Below are 21,243 nucleotides of genomic sequence, written 5' to 3'. Positions count from 1 at the left end.
GGGGGTCCCAAAACAATTTCTTTTTCCATAGACTAAATGGGGAAAAACTTTGCGCATGGCTACGGGTCGAATGGCTGGGCGGATTTTCATCAAATTTGCGGCAGGAGCGGGCTTGGGTCGGAAAGTGTGCTTTTGTGCGTTTGGTGGAAATCGGACCAGTACTTTTGTTGGAAAGGACTGAAATGCACGCCCCAAAAAATGTGTGATATCTGGGTCCGCTCCGCTGACCTATTTCCCTGTTCGCTCCGCGGACAGAAGTGTCATTGGCTTGCGGTACGACGTGCTGTCGGAGAACTTTGGACGAGCCCGGTGGTTGGCTCGAGGGAAGCGTGCTGTGCGTCAACATTTTTTTGGTAAACGCTGCCCTGGTTATCGGAGGGCAGTGCGGCAGCAGAAGGGTCTGGAAAATGTACCGTACGTCATGTGTTAGCGGCAAGAAGGGAGGGAACGGGTGGGGGAGTGAGAAGTGGTTCATGCGACATATGTACATATGTGGAAGAAGACGGAGGAGTGCCTGCAGTATTCGTGCGTATTGCGTCAATTCGCGGGTAGCTAGACAGGCGAGTACTTTGTGTGGTGATTGGAGGCAGCTGTCGTAACAGCCCGATAGCTTCTGCCGCAACCTGTTTGCGGCAACCTCTTTTCGTGGTGAGTGGTGGCAGGTGAATTTCAGAAGGGGAGTTAATTGCACATGACATAGGTTGGGTACGGCTGTGCTCTGCGGATGGAATGCAGTAATTGGGCACATGGTGGCATGTATGGGCGAATGAAGTAGCGGCGGGTCTGTGGAAGGATTGTGTGCAGATTGGTTGGAGTAGGGCCAGTGTTGCGAACAGAAGTGGGTAGGTTGGCAATGACAATACTTTGTGAATGGAAGTGGGTACGCCCATAGTATGTGAATGAAAGTGCACAGGGGTGCAGGAGAGAGTATTTTCTGTCTACATTATGCTAACTGTTGCAATTTGTTGCTGCATAGCTCCATGGCAGTGCGCAGGTTGGGTAGGAGTGCTGGTAGCAGTGGTGTGCATGTGGATTGTCGTAGTTGGTTACATGGTGAAATGCAGGGTGGCATTACGTTGCAGTGGGTGTGTTCAAGGTCTAGACTATTGGGTGCATGGCCGAAGGTTGTAGGCCGTAGGCCATGCACTCAAGAGCCTAGGACTTGGGGACACCCACGGCAGTAATGCATTTTTGACTTCGCATCAGTTAGAGGGTGGTGACCTGTAAGGAATGGTTGTGGAGCACATTTCAGATGCCATTGAGCAACAGAAGTGAGGTGCCATGCATGGACGTTTGGTTTCGCAGGTGAGGTCACTGTTAGAAGATGGTACATTTTTTGATGTGTGGTTGGAGATGGTGCAGTGAAAATTCATGCTGTGTGGGCACTGGGTGCAGTGTTTGCATACTGCCAGTATGGAAGAGGGTACGGTTGAAGTGCAGCTTATATATGCTTGGTTACTATGCTGTGTGCAGATTTGTTGAAATAGGCAAAATGTTCTGAAAATGTTGTGGTTAGGTTGGCAGTGCCACACTACTTTGTGAATGGCTGTGGGTAGGGGTGGTAGCAGAGGTGGTACGTTTGTGGATTCTGCTAATTTCGATCTGTTTTTGTGAATGGGTGTTTAATGGTGTGGGGGAGTTGGGGTGAAGTGCCGCTACCTACGTATGTTACGTTTGTGCATAATGGAAGCTGCCCACATGGGCGCATGCACAGATCCATAGTGTTGTGCTGGGTGTGGGCAAGGGTGGACTGTTGTGTGCCTGCCAAAGGTGTGCTGGTTGCGCATCAGGATCTTTGTGGATGCTGAAATAGTGCAGCCTTTAGCAGAAGTTTCTGGTGGAGGGGCTTTGGAAGCAAAGGCACCATGCACTGAGAGTGTTTAACTGTAAATATGGAGTGCTGTACAGAAATGATAGTGTGCAATGTAGAGGTCCAGTATGTGATTGGTGCATGCGTGTTTGAAAATTTCACAGCAGCCAATGAGGGAGTGTTGGAAAACTGCCAGTGCAAAGGGAAGAAGTATTGTGTCTGCTTTACTGGGGCGTGGCCCGCGCGGTAGGTGGAAAAGGGCACGTGCCACATCCTGCCCTTCTGAGCATGGAACCTTTGCAAATGGAACTGTGGGGATTCTCCAATGAGGTGTGGACGGTGTGGTTAGCAGGAAGGGGCGGTGACATATTTACCCAAACTTCGATGAAGTGAGGTTGGCAGAGATGGATAGACGCTGAGTTCTGATAGTGGGTGATACCTTTGTGCGTGATCTGAACAAGTATGCCGTAAAAAGAGGCTTGGATACTGACTTTCAGTTGGAAGGAGTGCAGGCTTTTTGGGGCACACTATATGAGTGGGGTTTCGGGTGCATGGATTTCCTTTGCACATGTGTGGCCTCTGTCAGTACTGTTGATGTGGTGGTCGTACATTTTGGAGCACTACATTTGGGGTACATGTCATGCTCACGTTTACTCGCACGCACCTAAAGAAGTTGATGATAGCAGTGGTGATGCAGATGTTTCCCACTGCCAAGGTGATTTTCTCATCGATAACACCAAGAGAAGCATGGCACCATGCCGGTGTAATTTGTCCACAGCCAGACGTCGGGAGATGTTGGATAAACAGAAGCATGCGTGACTATGTGCCGTGCTGGGATGTTCTGCACCGACTATGAAAGCATTAATAACCAGCAACATTTCCAGTGGTTCGAAGGAAATGGTATTTCTTTTACCTCCATTGTCAATGGTGTTTTGTTTGCCACTCTGCAGAGAATCCTGTAGAAATGTAAGAGAAGCGTTCATCTTTAGTCGAGAGAAATGTCAGGAGGAGAAGCAAAGAGACAGCAAACGAGAGAACACAAAAAAAAATGTATGCCCGCACATACATACCAAAAACACGACAAAAAACCCCCCAAAAAATACGTGTTTTTAGAGACAGTACTAAAGACACAATCCCCTACCCTGTTTTACATTCCCCCCCCCCCTTCCCCTCCTAGCACGGTAACTCTGCGTATTCCGCTGTACTTGTGGATTAGACGTGCCACATCCGGCTCTTTTTAGGATGGCAGCTATGGCATTAACACAGTGGAGGCTAAGACATTGCGCAATGTGGTTGCTGGTTGTGGCATGTATCAAGCACTGTGGCAGAAGGTATGTTTCTACAGAGAAATGTAGGAGGCTATGGTGAAAGTGTGCAAGGTAAGGGTGCAGGCATCCTGTTTGTATGCATGCACTGCACGCACTTGGTTAACGTTGCTAACATACATTCCGTGCTGCTTTTGTGGGATCACATTTCCGACGTTAGTAGTACATGCATTACAGTGTAAAGACCATTTTGTGCAGACTACAAGGTACGTGGCAGGCATCCTGTTATGAATGCAGTGTGTTTATCATATGATATTTGTGATATGGTATTCTGTGGCATTTGTACAGCGCCTACAACAAGTATGTGAAGGCGCGACGAGGAAAGGGAGGCGGAACAGAGGTCACACAGAGACATTGATCCCACAAGGCCAGGTGACACAGAATGTGCAAGTGAATGGGAAGGGGGAGGGCAAAGTGGAGTACATGGGAACAACAAAAAATAGCAATACATGCAACTACGGCCGGTGCTGGCAACTGGAAGGATAAGTGTAGACATCAATTGGTGGGTGAACTGTTAAGGTTGCAGAAAACAGTCCCCAAATGCGGGGGTTGGCAGAAAGCCAGTGCAGGGGTGGAACTGTTGGGAGGGAGGTGGCCTGAGGCACAGGTTATAGGCTGGGTAGGAAACCAGTGCACAATCATGTTTAGGCAGGAAGTGAGCAGGGGAGAGGAGGGGGAAAAGAAGAAGCACATGGAAATGTTTTGAGGTGCTTTCAGACCCTAAAATGGTTCTCCTCAAGCTCCAGGGAGGCAGAGAGCCTGTTCCAGAGGGAGGCCCCAGCAGAAGAAAGACATCTACCACCAACTGGTTGCGTGCAAGCGCAACTGACTCTGAGGGAGTTGGAGGCAGATGAGGAAAGAGCTGGAGCAAGCAGATATTTAGGAAGTGAGAGTGCAAGGTATTTAGGTCCCAGGGAGCAGAAGGCCTTCTGCATAATGCGCAGGGCTTTTATTTTATTCTTCGCAGTCACTGGGAGCTATTGCAGACATTTTAGTCCAGCATAGATATGATCCCTGGAGTTCAGGCCAAGGACAAGTTGTGCAGTCCTCTTATGGATGAGTTGCTGAGGGCAGAGAGTGGAAGCTGGCAGATTTAAAAAGAGGCTGTGGCAATAGTGCAGCTTACAAAATACCACAGCCGTGCACACACGGACCTTTTGGGAACTGACTTTCGGTTGGTAAGATACATTCAGTGGTGGCTTTGGTGCCAGGTTTTTACAATTTATGTAGTAGGTGGATTAGTGGGGAACACATTTTGTAGCATTGTTGGAAGGAAAGAAGAGAGTTCCTGTTTCACGAATATACTATTATATGGGTAAATGAAAACATTGCATGCAAATACCATTAAATTGCCACTTCATGGTAAGAGATGGGAGGAAAACCAGTATGCTTTTCAAACACGTAATGGACGCCTAGAGGCAGATATTGTGCGCAGAGGCACTTGTAACAGAGTTGTAAACATAGTGCCAAAACAATGTTCATACCTTTCTTTTGTGTGATGGGTGCTCATGTGGATGAATGTGCATGCACAAATTGTGCAATGTTTGAGTGAATTTTCCACTGGACGTGCTTTCCAATAACAGCACAATTTCAGGCTGATTTTGTAACGGTACATATGAGTTCTTGTGGAGAACTGACAGTGTTAGATGCCGACATCTTGGATGGCATTGGTGGATGCGTGTGTGACTACATAAGGGTGTGGTGGAAAGTGGAAAGGGAAGAAGGAGTGTTCGTGCTTCACTGGGGCACGGCGTCGCGATACTTGGGAAGGGCACATGCCACAATCTCTGGCCAATGGAAATGGCACTGTGGGGATTATCCAATCAGGTACTGAGGATGTGGGTCACAGGAAGGGGCGGTAATGCTGGTATTCATTACTCTGCGTAGTGAGGCTGGCTGACATGGAGAAATGCATTGTGTTGACTTTGGGTGATGCCTTTGTGATAGATGTGCACAAGTATGCCCAGGAAAGAAACTTCCTTTTGGAAGCAGTGGACGCATTATGGTGCGCTGTCGATGACCTCCGTTTAGCCGATATGCATGCACTTTGGGGACAACTGGCTACTGTTCATGTTGTCGTCATGCACTGTGGCAGGTTGCAATTGGGTTACGTGTCTTGTTCACATTTGCTCCATCGACTGAAGAGGCTGACGAATGCAGTGAAGAGGCTTTTTCCAGCTGCCCAGGTGGTTTTGGCCGCCATACCAACAACAACAGTAAGAACCACTCATATTGGCTGTTGTACCCAGCTAGAAGTTGGACGGTGTCTGATTAACAAAAGTATGTCTGATTTTTTTGTCCGCTCGTGGCATTTTTTGTAACAATGACATCATTAGTTCTGCAAATGCAGAGTTTGTCCAATGAAATGGCATTTCGTTGTCGTCCATTGGTAATGCTGTTTTGTTCGCTCATCTCCAAGATGCACTCAAAAAGTTCCTGTCAGATTCTGAGGACAAAAAGAAAACACAACTGTATGAAACCGAAAACGCGTTCTTTGTGTGGAAGCAGAGAATATAATAAAATAAAATAAAAAACTAAAACAAAAAGAAAAAGAAAACCCCACAACGGCTCCTTTCAGAGCCACCCCTACAAACAAAAGCCCTTACACTGGTTGACATTTCTTCCCCAACACATGCACGCAGCACGAAAGCCTCATCCAGGGATTTTCAAGGCCGGTGGCCATGGAAATGGGACAGTGCAGGCTGAGGGATTGCGCACCGTTTCTGGGTGTGGTGTGTAAGTAGGGGACTGTTGTACAGACGTGCTAGTGTTACATGGAGAGCGCACGTGCCACAATCTGCGTTTCTCTGCATGCTGGCCAATGGCAATGCGACTGTGCAAATTGTCCAACGAGGTGGTCAGAGTGTGCGTCACAGGAAAGGGCGGCCATATTTTGTTTCATTACTCTGTAGTGAGGCTGGCATAGATGGCGAGACACTTTTCATAGTGGGGGATCCCTTTGTGGTAGATCTGCTCCAGTATGCTGTGGAAAGAGGCTTTAATGGCAATTTCAATTTTGATGAAGTGGACACTTTGTGGTGCAGTTTTGCTGTCCGTACTTTGGGCCAGAATGTCGACGAGTAGCCACTTTCGCTACTGTACACGTTGTGGTTCTGCACTATGGAGTGCTGCTTTTGGGTTCCATAGCATGTTCAAGTGTATACTGTCAACTCAAAAAGATGAAAGCAGTGAAGCGCATTTTTCCCACTGCGAAGGTGCTTTTCTCATGTATACCACCAAGTCCAGTATACAACTATTCCAATGAATGTGGTCAGCAGCCAGAGGTCAGAAGGCGTCTTATCAACAGAAGCATGTGTAACTTCTTGCGTGCTGCTCGGATGCACTCCTGTGAGAATTACAACATTGGTTATTGATATGTGCACCTTCTCAATGGAAGTAGCATTTCATTGTCGCCCAGTGGCAATGACATTTTGTTTTCCAATCTACAGGCTGCACTGAAGACGCTATTGTAAGAATGTGAGGCGAAGTACAACAAACAAAAACACTTATAAAAACCCGAAAATAAAATATTTCTATGGAAGCACCTTTAAAAAAAAAAATTAAAAATACAAAACTGCTCTTTTTAGAGGCACCACTACAAACGACATCCCCTACTCTGGTTGACATTTACTCCCAGACTCCCACGCGCGCACACTTGGAAAAGTCAGCGGACAGCGTGACAGTTGCAGGGTTGCACGTGTGACATACGCCCCTTTTGCACATGGCCGCCATACATTTGGGCCTGTGGAGGACACAGGATTGGTCAATAAGGCTTCTGGGTGTGGCGTGCAAGCACAGACTGTGTACACGGTATATTTGTGGAGCAGAATCAGAATGCAGAGAGTGCGCTTATGTCTGTATGTTGCACGAGCCACAGCGTATGCTCTGTGGGGGAGTTCTACATACATTACTTCACAGTCAATGGAAAACAGAGTCCAGTGGGAGCTAATTGTGGACTGTATGATGTGGATGTGTACGTGTATGAAGTACCTACAATTAAGTGATTGATTTTGGTTTGTCTGTGTGAGACTTTGGTGATGCGCGATCATAACAATATTATTGTTGTTGTTCAATGTGGAGTGAAATTTGTACAACATGTAACATGATTTTCAGTGCTGTTTGCGATAAAGGAGGCACTTGGGCAGGGCATGCGTCTGTTTCCTATCGCCTGCATAATTTTTTATCCCAGTACGCAGATACCCATGTCTGCGCCTTATTTTTCATTTGGTCCTGAAATGGAGAAAGCCCGACACGTTGTGATGAAGTGTATTTGTGCCTTTTTACAACTTGTGCCAATGTCGTACTTTACAAATGGGAATCTGACGGTTCAGAGCACAAAGATTTTTTCCCCACAAATAGCGTTCCTCTTAACATTTATGCATTTCCGTTTTCTGCACGGCCTACAGAAATTGCCTTGCTGCCCTTTTTGGGAGTATAAGAATAATGTTTGTGGTAGGTATTGCACACTTGCGCTCTTGAAAACGCATTGCAACACGTAAAACCATCTCTTTCAACAGCCACCAATTTCTTCCCGTTTAGACTGCAGTGCTTTCCACAGTACCACGGTTCCTTCTATTTAGCACATAATTGTCATGATGCCTACCTCCAAGGAGCCAGGTCCGACCCAGCAACCCCAGAGGCAGGCATCATTTCTCCTCTCCCCCCCCCCTGGGGCCCTTTGGACACAGTCCTGGCGCCTTAGGCGCCAGGCTCATGTTGGACCCCTGTCCTGGCGCCTTAGGCGCCAGGCTCATAAAGCTAGACATGTGTTCAAGTGTTTTAATGTGCACTTACCTGATGCAGACCATGCTGCTACATCCAGGCCCTCTTGAGGCCTGAATGGAACTACTTTACCTGTGGGACTACTTTCCACCTGGGTGTGGTCGGGGAAGGATACATACCTGATCGGTGGAAGGATACATGCCTGGAACTTCTTCCAAAGCTATTTAAACCACGCCCGATCAGCAACTCAGGCTTCGCGTTGTTCTGCTCCTCGCAGCTGGACGCTCACCGTGTCAGCTCCTGCATCTGAACTTCAGCCACGCCTGTCAGCATCCTGGGTTGCCTGCAAAGGGAGATAAGAGAGAATTGGGGAGAAAGAAGACCTTACCTGCTAAAGCTGCATCACGGGGACATCACACCGACGATCCTGAAAGGGAAGACATCATTTTAAAAGCATTTCGCTTCGATCGCTGCAGCGCTGCATTTCACTCACCTTTGCTGGGCGCCTCCATCTTCAGCAGCGATCATCCGGATCCGCACCCACTTCCCAGAGCCTAGAGAGAAAAGACAAGAAAACAAGGTGAGAGAAGGAAGGGAAATAGGAAAAGCTCAGTTTCCTTCTAAGACTTACCTGTTGGGTCATTCCCATTTCATTTCGGGTCCTGCCGCTTCCTGGCATTCCGGACCCCGGCCCCAATGGGGAAAAAAGACAAAGACATTGAATGAGCGAATGCAAAGACATTACCTGAACGCTCATCCAGAACTTACACTTCGGGTCGGCGCCATATCTCCGGCATTCCGAACCCCGGCCCCTAAGGGGAAAAAGACATAAGCATTAGCGCTTGCTGCAATAAGACAATGAACATTATTATTAAGCTTGAACTTTTGAACTTGCAACAGAACTCTTACAGCGCCTCACCTGAATAGTCAAGCTTATTTTGAACTCCCATCAAACCTCAATCCAGTGAAGTAACTGGGTTTCAACGCGCCCCTGCATCAGAAGCAGGATGGAGAACTCATCCTTCCAGACCCTAAGGTGAGACTTCACGGGGAATCGTGGAAGGGTATCGAGGAGGGTTGGAAGGGAGTGGGAGGCTTGAGCATTATTCCGTCAGTAGGTAATACTCCCTTTTCACGCACAGGGGAATATTCCTGCGAGCCAGAAAAGCCAGAGTAGAGGGGCCCTTCCTGTCCATCATCAGAGTCCTGCGCTTCACCATTGAAGAAGCATCAGCACTCGAAGCCAGACCTGCACCTCCGTGGGAATCAGGTGAGCGTGACAATAATCTGTGGAGGGTATATGATGCGTGGCACCCTGCCTCCCTTCATTGGCACTTACAATGTTGCTCTCTGAAAGGAGTTTTTTTTACTTACCTTTTCTCCTTTTAGTATTTCTTTTGGTCTTGTAACACATGCCACCGAAGGACCGAAAGGCAAGGGCCGGTACGGAAGGGCCACCACCTACAGGGATATCGTAGGGGACATGCACATAGTGTCATGATCCATCGATCACGCCCCTTTTGGTCCTCCTGGTCCCTGGCACGTCGGGGGTTACTCGCTGTAGTACACCCAACATGGCCGTATTCGCAGAACGCGGTCTATCGACGTTTACGTCCATGCAGCACATTCCATAAATTAACCACGCCCCTGCGGCTCCGCGCGTCTCAACGCCATCGTTAGCTGAGGCTAGACGTGCGTCGCGTTGTGCTCCTGGAACTGAGTTGCTGCTCTAATTCCCGGACCCTCTCCTTCTCCTTCCCTTTCCTTGTACCTGTTCTTTCCGCGTTCCATGCACACCTCTCCCGTGTGCACTCTTCCTTACTGGTGTTTCCTTGATCCCGGACGAAGAAGCTGAACGAATCCTGGAATCCGACGACGGCCGAGCGGGCTTATACAAGACCCGAACAGCACGAAGAAAAACCCTGGCAAAGGATCCCGCAAAGCAACATAAACAGGTGAGAAAACACGAAACCTGTGGCAGATTGAGACGCCACCTGACTGAATTCAACACAGACATGGAAGCGGCCATCCAGGACCTAATGCGTGGCATGCAAGAGCTGACGACCGAAGTGCAAAATTTAAAGGCAGAGAACGCTGCCTTAAAGCAATTGGTGTTGTCCCGTGAATCCGCTACGAAAGAGTGTAATACTGGGCGGCGTTGTTGATAAATATGATGGTTCCGCAAAGAGTCTTCGTGGATTCCTTGACTCATGTTTGGTCCACTTTACTTTCAAGCCTTATTATTTTTCTACGCCCAGGGCTAAGGTGGGCTTTATTATTTCGCATCTTTCCGGCACTGCATTGACCTGGGCTACCCCACTGGCTAACTCTGGGGATTCTCTCCTGGATGATTATGATGGCTTCATACAGGCCCTTAAAACCATGTTTGACCGCCCAGAGCAGGTCTATAGTGCCCAGGAACGCCTACTTGACTTTCAACAAGGAACCCAGGATATGCTTTCGTATGTCACCCGCTTCAAACAGCTGGCTAATGAGGCGGATTGGTCCCCTGAAGCTTGTTTTACCCTATTTCGAAGAGGGCTAAACGAAGACATCAATGATGAACTAGCCAGATTGGCGCGCCCAAGTTCTTATCAGGCCCTAATGGATCTTGCCCTGCAGATTGACTTTCGCATTCAGGAGAGAAAGGCAGAGAAAAAGAAAAGCAAGTCGCCACTCCAGAAGAGCCCCATTGGGATACCCTCGAACCCCGAAGGTATTTCCACTTCAAGTAACGAGCCTGAACCTATGCAGCTAGGGGCATTCCGTGGACCCATATCCTCCCAAGAAAGAATGCGTAGGATCCATACCGGGTTGTGTATGTATTGTGCATCAGGCAAACATTTAGTAAGAGAGTGCCCAATAGCCCCCCCACGGTACTCGGGAAACGCCAGCTCCCGATCCTAAATGGAGCACAGGTTCGGGAGAGAGATGCCTGCTCCACATCAATTCCATCCTTGAACTCTCCTGGACAAAATTCCTTGGTGATTTTACAGGCCTTCTTATCGCCATCCAAGAAGGAAACGCATCCCATCCTGGCACTGGTGGACTGTGGAGCTATGGGAAGTTTCATAGACCAAGAATGGGTTCTTAAACACCATATTCCTTGCGAATCCCGGACTATCATGCAACCTGTAGAAGCTATTGATGGAAGACCCCTTTCTTCAGGTCCCATAGCCCTTCAGACCAAGGATGTCGAACTTGCCATAAACCACCATCGAGAAAGGATAAAATTTGACATCATCAAGTCGGCCCACTACCCAATGGTTTTGGGAATGCCCTGGCTTCAAAAACACAATCTGTACATCAATTGGGCAGCGGGTTCCTTGTTCCTGGGCTCAGAATTTTGTATGTCCCACTGTTTATTGTCAGACCTTACTCCGACACCATCAGAAGGACCTCCTACGAATCACCAAGGTACAATCTCTGTCTCAAACATTATCCGGAGATATACCAGGAATACTCTGATGTCTTCTCCACTGCCATTGTCCAGGCGTTACCTCCCCATAGACCAGAAGACTGTGCTATAGAAACGGACCCTTGCGCTGTAATTCCCTTTGGGAGGATGTTCATCTTATCCGAACCTGAAAAGAAAGTCCTTCGAGAATACCTGGATACTAATCTTGCAAATGGCACCCTACGACCCTCTAAATCCCCAGCAGGGGCCTCACTGTTTTTTGTTCCCAAGAAAGACACCAAGGAACTCAGACCGTGTCTGGACTATTGAGGTTTAAATCAATGCACCCTTAAGGATCGCTATCCGTTACCCTTGATCTCGGACATTCTGGTGGCAGTAAGGGGCGCAGTTGTTTTCACCAAGTTGGATCTCAGGGGTGCCTACCATCTGATTCGCATTAGGGCAGGAGACGAGTGGAAAACAGCCTTTAGAACACCCTTTGGTTATTATGAATACTTGGCATGCCTTTTGGACTTGCTAATGACCCGGCGGTCTTCCAACGCTTCATGGATAGGGTGTTCTCAGACATGCTATTCCTTTTTGTGATTGTCTATCTGGACGATATCCTAATATTTTCGAAGGACATTTCCAAGCACGAAGAACAGGCAGTGTTACAACGACTATGCGAAAACAAGCTCCTGGCAAAGCCCGAGAAATGCATCTTCCATGTTTCTACTGTACACTACCTAGGATTTGTCCTTAGTCCAGAAGGCATTGGAATGGATCAATCCAAAGTTAAGGCTATATTATCTTGGCCAAGCCCCACCTCTGTGAAACAAATCCAGTCTTTCCTGGGCTTAGCTAATTTCTACAGGAAATTCATACCTTCCTTTTCCGAGATAGTCCAACCAATCATTGTCCTATTAAAGAAAGATGTACCCTTCGTTTGGACCACAACTCAAGAGGAAGCCTTTCAACGGTTGAAGACTGAGTTTACACAAGCTCCCATCCTGGCTCAACCTGATGTCAACCGACCATTCATAGTGGAGACAGATGCTTCCAGTTACGCTATTGGAGCCGTCCTCAAACAGGTATTCGGGGACAGGATGGAGCACCCCATTGCTTATCTTTCCCGGACGTTAACTCCCAGTGAAACCCATTACTCAGTCTTGGAAAAGGAACTGCTGGCCATCCGTCAAGCCTTCACCGAGTGGCATCATTTATTTATTTATTATTTATTTATTTATTCGCATTTGTTAAGCGCACAGAATCAGCCCTGAGGCATCGTGGCGCTGGTTACAGAATAGCGCTGGTTACAGGGAAAGCGCGTCTTAGTTACAGCATACAGAGGCATACATGCATACAGTTTGGGCAGTAGCAATAGTTAGCAGTGTGTGCCTGAATGGCAGTAGGTAGAGGAATTTTAGTTAAAGAGAGAGGTTTTGAGTTTTTTTCTAAACGCTGTGAGGGAGCCTTCTGCTCTTAGAGCGTGGGGGAGATTATTCCAAAGTTTTGGTGCTATGTAGGGGAAACCCAGCCCCCCGGCTGTAATCTTGTGGATGCGTGGTACAGTGAGTTGGTTAGTGTAGCAGAGTCTGGTAGGTCTGGATGAGGTCTGTCTGAGAATGGTGTCTGAGAGATATGATGGTGCAGTGTGGTGGATACATTTGTGGGTAGTAGTCAGTACCTTGAAGGTGATGCGTTCTTTGACAGGGAGCCAGTGAACTGATTGCCTTGCCAGTGAGATGTGGTCCCTTTTGGAGATGTTTAATGCTGCTCTTAGAGCGTTATTTTGGGTGACCTGGAGTTTGTTTAGGTTTTTTTCAGAGGTGCCGGCTAGAAGTGCATTGCAATAGTCAAGTTTAGCGCCTATGGTAGCTCTTGCTATTGAAAGGCAGTTTTCTTTGGAAAGGAATGGTTTAATGGCGTTGATGAGTTTAGTGCTTAGTGCAGATGCGGAGACAATGGCACTAACTTGTTTGTCCATGGACAGGGTTGCATCAATGTAGACCCCTAGCGTTTTCACAGAGGATAGGACTGGGATAGTGCAGTTGTCGATGTTGAAATTGGCATAGCAGCTGTCTAGCCTGGCCAGTGTGGATTTTTGGCCGAGGATAAGGATTTCAGTCTTATCCCCGTTAAGACATAGGCCGTTAGTGGCCATCCAGGCTTGAATGGTGGCATATATGAGTTTTAGAGCTAGGGCGTCTTTGTGGTATGAGCCTGATAGAGGGAGGAGCACTTGGGTGTCGTCGGCGTAGTTGGTGTAGGCAATCCCAAGTGCATCAAGTTTCTCGAATAGGGGCTTAGTGAATAGATTGTAAAGCGTAGGTGCTGTACAGGAGCCTTGAGGGACACCGCAGTGTATTATGGATGGTGTTGCGCTCGAAATGTTTGAAAAGACTTTCATGGCCCTCCCTTCAAGAAATGAGGTTATCCAGGAGGTGGCTTGGTCAGAGAAATGTGCGGAGTGGGAGAGGTGTGAGGTGAGGGTCTTGTGGTCCACTAGGTCGAATGCCGCAGAGAGGTCGAGGAGAAGTAAAAGGGCGGGTTTACCTTTGTCCAATATCTTGGTTATTTGGTTTTTTAGGTCCAGCAAAGCAGTCTCTGTTCCATGACCTTTGCGGAAGCCTGACTGTCTGGTGCCTAGGATGGAGTTAGATTCGAGGTATAGTTGGATTTGGCTGTGTGCCACTTTATCTAGAATCTTGAGAAGGAAGGGGACAGTTGTTATAGGTCTGTAATTGTTAGGCATCGTGGGGTCGAGAGTGGGCTTTTTTAGAAGTGGGCGCACCCAGGCTTCTTTAAGACTGTCTGGGACAGAGCAGGACTTGAATGAGGCATTAATGAATGCGGTAATGATTGGGGCAAGTGGTTCAGCGCAGTCCTTGATTAATTTAGGGGGGCATGTATCGGCTTTGCAAGTCGATGGTTTCAGATGTTTCAGTATGTCCAGGACTTCTAGTTCTGAAACTTCTTTAAAGGCAAATTTGGGAATGTTAGTGGTTTTGCTATGGGATTGGGAATCTAAGTGTCGACTCTGTTTTGGCAAGGTATTGTAGTGGTCGCGGATTTTGTTTTGTAAGAGGTCTATTTTGTTGAGCATGGCGGCTTGGATACTGTTGCACCAGCCTTCATCCTTGATGATCTCGTCAGAGGAAGTGGGAGGCACTGTGAGCTCTTTAAATATAGAGAAGAGTTCTCTTGAGTGGCACTTTGAGTCTAGTATTCGACGGTTGTATGATTCAGATTTGGCATTGAAGATGGCGGTTTTGTATTTTTTTGCAGTGACTTTGAATAAGTCTTTGGTGATGTCGCATGGGTTGGCCTGCCAGTTTTTAAGTGCTTGGCGCTTTTTGTCACGCAGAGCTTGGAGGTCCTCTGTGAACCATGCGTTTGAGTGGAAGGATTTTTTTTCTTTTTTCTCTTCTAGAGGAGCGATGGAGTTTATAGCATTGGTGAGCGTATCCTTGAGTATGTCTGCTAGGATGTTAGGATCTTGAGGGAAAGGAGGGGCGAGGCATGGGGTGTTGAGAAGGGGGAGTAGATTGTCTGCAGTTAACTTTTTGGAGCTTCTGGCTAGGGTGGCGGATTTATGTACTGGTGTTTTTCTGGTAGGTAACGTAGGGATAGAGAATTGTATGCAGCTGTGATCTGTCCAAGGGAGGAATGTGTTGGATGTGATAGAGGAGTTACAGTTATGGTCGGCCAGCCAGTCAAGAGTTCTGCCTTTGGAGTGGGTGGGTGACAGGATTTTTTGTGTGAAGTCTAGGTTGGAGAGGTCCTTGAGGAAGGAGGTTGCTGTTTTGTCCTTTGGGTCATTATAGCCTAGGTTAAGGTCACCTAGGAGTAAGGTTTTGGTGGATTTTTTTAGGTTTTCGCTGAGAATATGCGTGATTTGCCCTTGAAAATCGGTTGGGAGTCCTGGAGGCCGGTAGATGACGTGAATGTTAATGGTGTTGTTGTGAGAGAGGGATAGCTTGACCGATAGTATGTCTGCATTCCCTTCCCATGTGTGGGGTGTGGGCCTGATATGGTGGATGTCTTTATAGATTATGGCAACCCCTCCCCATCTTTATAGATTATGGCAACCCCTCCCCATCTACTCCTCAGAGCGAAGCATCCTGTCCAGGTCCGCATGGACCATCAAAACCTACAAGTACTGCAGGCCTTGGAATGTAGGAACAGCCGTCAAGCTCGCTGGGCCTTCTTCTTTGCCCAGTACCAGTTCCAGATTCACCACGTTCCCGGGACACAAGATCTAATAGCGGACGCCCTCTCTCGACATCCAGACTACGAACCTCCGGGAGATCGGGCATATCCCAAGATGTTTCCCCATACAATATTTGTAGCTCAAGCAAACAATCTCCTGGAAGACATTTGTATGCAAACTCAGACTTTGGAACTCTGGAAGGACCCTTCAAAAAGGACTCAATGGGATCTGAGAACCCAGGACGGATACCTGTTTAAAAATAACAACCTGTTCATTCCCACACAGAAACTACAACAAAAGATAATAAACCTCTGCCATGATACCCCTCACTCCGGTCATCGCGGCATTTCCAACCCCCTCCGTCTAATACAAAGACAATTCTGGTGGCCCAGAATGAAGGCTGACGTTCAACTGTACGTGCAATCTTGTTCCGTCTTTAATCAAAACAAACATGACAAACAGAAACCAGCAGGACTCTTATTACAGCCTACTCCACCAACAAGACCTTTTGAAGTTATCGCTACAGATTTTGTTGTAGAATTACCGCCATTCCAGAGGGTACACCACTATCATGGTCACCATTGACTTGTTCACTCATATGGCCCATTTTACACCTCTGTATAAGTTACCATCCTCGTCAGAACTTGCTGGAATCTTCCTGGAACACATCTTCCGACTGCATGGACTTCCTTCCAAGATTATATCGGACAGAGGACCACAGTATATCTCTCCATTTTGGAAACACCTCTGCAGGATACTAGGAATCCAATGAGCCCTCTCCTCAGGATATCATCCCCAAACCAATGGAGTCACAGAACGAGTGAATCAAACCCTTGAACAATACCTTCATTGTTTTTCTACTAAGGTCCAGGACGATTGGTCGCTCCTGATACCAGTGGCAGAATTCGCCTACAACAACTCGGACCATTCGGCTGTTAAAACCAGCCCTTTTTTTGCAGCCTTGGATTCCACCCTGCGGTACTACCTTCAGTCCTTCCGCATCCTACACCAGTTCCAACAGTCGATTCCTGGATTGAAAATACTCATCAATGTACAGAGAGAAGCCAAGGAACATCTAGAAAGAGCACAGATCCAAACTAAGCACTATGCAGATTCGAGGAGAAGGCCAGGGCCTTCTTACACCATTGGGGATAAAGTATGGCTATCCTCGAAGCTACTGCCCCAACATCTCCGACCGAATAAGTTGGCTCCTCGATCTTATGGGCCCTTTCCTATAAAAGAAGTCATTAACCCTGTGGCCTTTCGACTTAAACTACCAGACTCCTGGAAGAAAATCCATCCAGTTTTTCACAAATCTCTATTGAAGCCTTACATCCAAACCACGTGGACCAATCTTAGACCCAGTTCTGTGGTTGTCAATGACCAGCTAGAATATGAAGTGTCTCGAATATGTGACTCCAGATATAGACGAGGACAACTTCAATACCTGGTGGAATGGAAGGGCTATCCACCCAGTGAACGTACCTGGGAACCAGTCTCAAACCTAAACTCCCCCAGATTGCTCAGAAAATTCCATCTAATACATTGAGGCAAACCCGGTGGAACGAGTTTTAGAAGGGGGCATGCTGTCATGATCCATCGATCACGCCCCTTTTGGTCCTCCTGGTCCCTGGCACGTCGGGGGTTACTCGCTGTAGTACACCCAACATGGCCGTATTTGCAGAACGCGGTCTATCGACCTTTACGTCCATGCAGCACATTCCATAAATTAACCATGCCCCTGCGGCTCTGCGCGTCTCAACGCCATCGTTAGCGGAGGCTAGACGTGCGTCGCGTTGTGCTCCTGGAACTGAGTTGCTGCTCTAATTCCCGGACCCTCTCCTTCTCCTTCCCTTTCCTTGTACCTGTTCTTTCCACGTTCCACGCACACCTCCCCCGTGTGCACTCTTCCTTTCTGGTCTTCCTGGAGTTTCCTTGATCCCGGACGAAGAACCTGAACGAATCCTGGAATCCGACGATGGCCGAGCGGGTTTATACAAGACCCGAACAGCACGGAAGAAAACCCCGGCGAAGGATCCTGCAAGGCAACATAAACAGGTGAGAAAACACGAAACCTGTGACACAGAGGGTAATGTTGGGTGGCCCTCACTTAAATAGCCGCCACTCATTGTCATGCTCCCAGACGGACTCTTCCCAAGCACTTTAAAGTAGCTTCCCTCTGTAGAGTACCGGGTTGCAGTACATGCGCACTACAATGCCCTTTGGCAGGCAAGGATCATTAGCGCAGCATATGGTGTACAAGGGTCTTTTAACGCTCTGCTGCCGTACATTAGTGCCCCTGTTGTCGGTCGCAGTCTAAGTGGAGAATGCTGTACATGAAATTACCACACTGGTAGTACCCTGCCAACTGGTCCCTTATGCTTGCATTGCTGTTCTCGTCACATGTGGTCTGGACGGTTCATGGTACGCCATTAGCTGTAGGACTAGCATGCACGGAGATTAATGAATTGTGAAATACAACAATGATTACAGCAAGCAGAAACGCAGCTTCAGTATGTGCAGGAGGAAGATATTTATTAAGCGCGACCCTGCGGCTATAGTACTGTTCTAACCACCAGTGCTATTATTTACTCTCCGACGATTCTGTTTGCTTACTTTCCTTAGCATGCACTACTATGTTAGTGACGAAGCCGCACCAGCTTTGGCATTTCACAGACTCACTACAAAATGTCACACCTGCAGTTAAATGTTATCTCCAACTCTACGACCCGCAGGGGAACCCTTCACGTTTTCTGGCATAGTGCTCAGTGCAGAGACAATGTTTTACCGGTCATGAAAAGGCCAGCAACATTTTCATCAAACTATTGTGACATTTAGCACGCCCACTGTACACTCAAGTTTGCTGAACCTAGTTTTCCAGTGGGCCTCATACAGGCAGGTGTGGTGCAGCGACAAATTGGTAGGTTTGCAGAGCAACCCACTTAGTCGTGGCCAGTAGTTGAAATTCGGTAGCCTACCATCTCAATCCATAGGGCTGCCGACATAGGAGCTCTTACCAGCACTCAGAAGATGCCCTAAACATGGACATAGTTCTAAAACGGATAGACGTGCGCTCCCACAAGTACTTAAAAGGGCTTTACAACCTAACAAGTAACAAAAACTATTGCTAAATGGACATTATGGTGAAGGTGGGGTACTACAAACATATCACTTTTACTGCCAACACTATGCTTAAGCAACGTTTCCCTTACAGTGCCCTGCTAAAAACCCATGAAATTCACTAACAAAAAACGTTAAAAGGGACGTTATGGTTAAGTTGCACTACTAAAAAACCTATGAAATTCATTGCAAAAATGTTCCGACAGGGACGTTCTGGTTACAGGTAAAACCGAAAACCCCCAGAAATGTGCACATTATGGTAAGGTACGCAACCATAACTCGAGCTACCAGTGTGCACTGCAAGGACCAACACCCATGACCTCAAAGATGACATCACGGATGGCTCACGTTTGTACTGTCTGCAGTGTTAATGTTAATGTTAAAAGGTATTTGTATTGCGCACTGTCACCACTGGAGTGTTCCCCAGGCGTTCTGGCGGATCTGAAAGGAGGGTGAGAGAATAAATGGGGGGGGGGCAGTAAGTAGGGTGTAGTGGGAATAGGAAGTTCGAAAATATTTATTTCAGTACAAATTAAATCACAACTGCTCAATTTCATTGTCATATGAGATTTTGGATAGAGTTTACAAAATAAAATTGTATAATTTTGAATTTCATTTGTAAAATGCATTTCTGTACACCAATGTTATCTGCCAATTCTTTAAATAAATAGAAAACACTCCACGTCATGCTGTGTGTGGAGAGGTTACCAGAAGACCAGTCTGAACAAATACATGTCATAACGTGCAGGTGATGGGTGCAAATCACAACCAGAGCCTCCAAGATTCCTCTGACACGTATTCCATGGTCCGTTAGAAACACAAAACTAAAGACTGCCATTAGGATCCATTCTTTTAATTAATGAACTGCTAAGTACTGCTCCCTTACCTTCAGCTCTGTAACGTCCTCCTTTTTGTTCCGCAGCCCAACAACAACCTCCAACGCCCTCTTCATTGTGCGTAGACATTTTTTAAACTTATCCTGGAGGGAAAAAAAGTTTTTTTTACGTGTTGCAGAATAGTTTAGAATAACAGTAGATTGGGTAACCACCAATAAATTGATTCATGTAGCCATATACCCTGTATTCATACCTTTATGATAACATTGTTGGTTCAATAAAGGTTCACAGAGAACCCCAAAACATAAATGACATCCAGTTCTGTCTGGGACCCACCTTGTGAGTGTGTAGACAGGATGGATAATGCCTAAACAGGCCCGTTCACTGTGCCTGCTGTAAATGCAGTGGCTGGTCACTGGGTTATCTAGGATGCAAGACCAGCACCGCCTTCTTTGGGGAAGTAACTCATACAGCATTCCCTGAGACAGCCATTGATGACACATTTCGTAAAATAATAATTCAGACAATAGGAATATTCTCTTGCAGGGTTCATAATGCCGTCAGGATGGCTCTACATGCCATTCAGTCTACTTAGTGGGGCAGGTTACTTTAGAGGGGCTTCAGCCATACATAGTGTAGGTGCAGAGAGGCTTCCCTTTCGAATGGATTGTGTCCTCCCACGTATTCCTCATCTTTGACACTTGTTGTCCAGCTTCAGAAAAAGAGGGAGCGGTGCGTCAATGGCGTTGAGTCAATGTCCCTCGAAGGTCTCCCTTGAGGATGATGTCATCGAAGGAATATATAGCATGCGCAGCGCCCGTTGGCCTCAGTTCTGTTTTACCACGGCAGCTTCAACGAAATTTGGTGCGCCACACATCTGGTGAAGTGTTTGTTAAAAATCCACTCTGGCCGAGAGGGAACCCTTAAGGGCTGAAATGCTTAAAAAATCCCCTACCTGATCCGTGAAACCTTCGAATGACGAGTCGATAGGAGTCTCTCCTGGGAGGAAGAAGGCCAAGCATCCCAGGTAGAGGAGTGGCTCTCACCACTCTTCTTCGTCCTCTAAGAAGTCGAAGAGAAAGCACCGTAGTTCACCTTCATCGTCGGACGCTTACCCCGAAAGAGTTGCTTGCCCAACAAGTAACCTAAAAGCCATGCTCCCAACGAGCCTTCGAAAGAAGCCGGAAAGGAAAGGTCTCGTCCCAAGTCTTGCACTCCTACGAGCCCGGGAAAAAGGCCTGATCCACATTGTCAGCCTTCAAGGCCTCGATCCGATGTTTCATTGAAGGATCACTCGAGACATAAGAACAAGTCGAGGTCGTCCACGCCATCGACACCTCCAACGCCTGCCAAACCCTCGACATAGACGCCGAAGACTTAGACGCCAGCTGCGCCATCTTTACCAACTGTGCCGTCGACGCTGAGCGCCCCTCCTAAATCAATGGCGCCGATAAAAAAAAGTAGCAACTACTACGGCGTCAAAGCCAATTCTGCCAAAAATTCCTGACAAAACATATGTTCCACTGCCCAAGAAATATTTTTTTAAGACTCTTACTTCAATTTGTGAAGAAGAGGAGCAGTCTGAGGAAGGGACCCCATTTGGCCTACAATATGGTACGCCTAATGTACCAGATAGTTTAATTGCGCAAGAGTCCAGGATGAAGGACCTTTATGAAAATGTGCAGACTCCAAGTGGGTTACATACCTCACCTGAACTAGAGTTTGGGAAACCAGAGGCTGGAGAGCATGCAAATGCATCCTACAGGCAGCTTATGTCAAAGGTGGTGGATTACATGGGTTGGAGTAAGCCTCCATTACCA

General features: G+C 47.4%; 1 protein-coding gene across 3 annotated transcripts in view; it reads right to left on the bottom strand.

Annotated features, from left to right (window-relative positions):
* The window catches only part of LOC138521782 (E3 ubiquitin-protein ligase TRIM39-like), a 202,296-nt gene that overhangs the window by 133,324 nt on the left and 47,729 nt on the right, over positions 1-21,243 (bottom strand). For all 3 annotated transcript variants that reach the window (XM_069634858.1, XM_069634859.1, XM_069634857.1), the window contains exon 2: positions 19,474-19,566. In XM_069634858.1, coding sequence (XP_069490959.1) covers positions 19,474-19,566 — 93 coding nt within the window. The remainder of the gene's footprint in view (positions 1-19,473; positions 19,567-21,243) is intronic.

Source organism: Ambystoma mexicanum, chromosome 13, assembly GCF_040938575.1.
Source record: "Ambystoma mexicanum isolate Mex_15411 chromosome 13, UKY_AmexF1_1, whole genome shotgun sequence".
Classification (NCBI taxonomy): domain Eukaryota; kingdom Metazoa; phylum Chordata; class Amphibia; order Caudata; family Ambystomatidae; genus Ambystoma; species Ambystoma mexicanum.
This window is presented reverse-complemented; position numbering and strand designations above follow the sequence as displayed.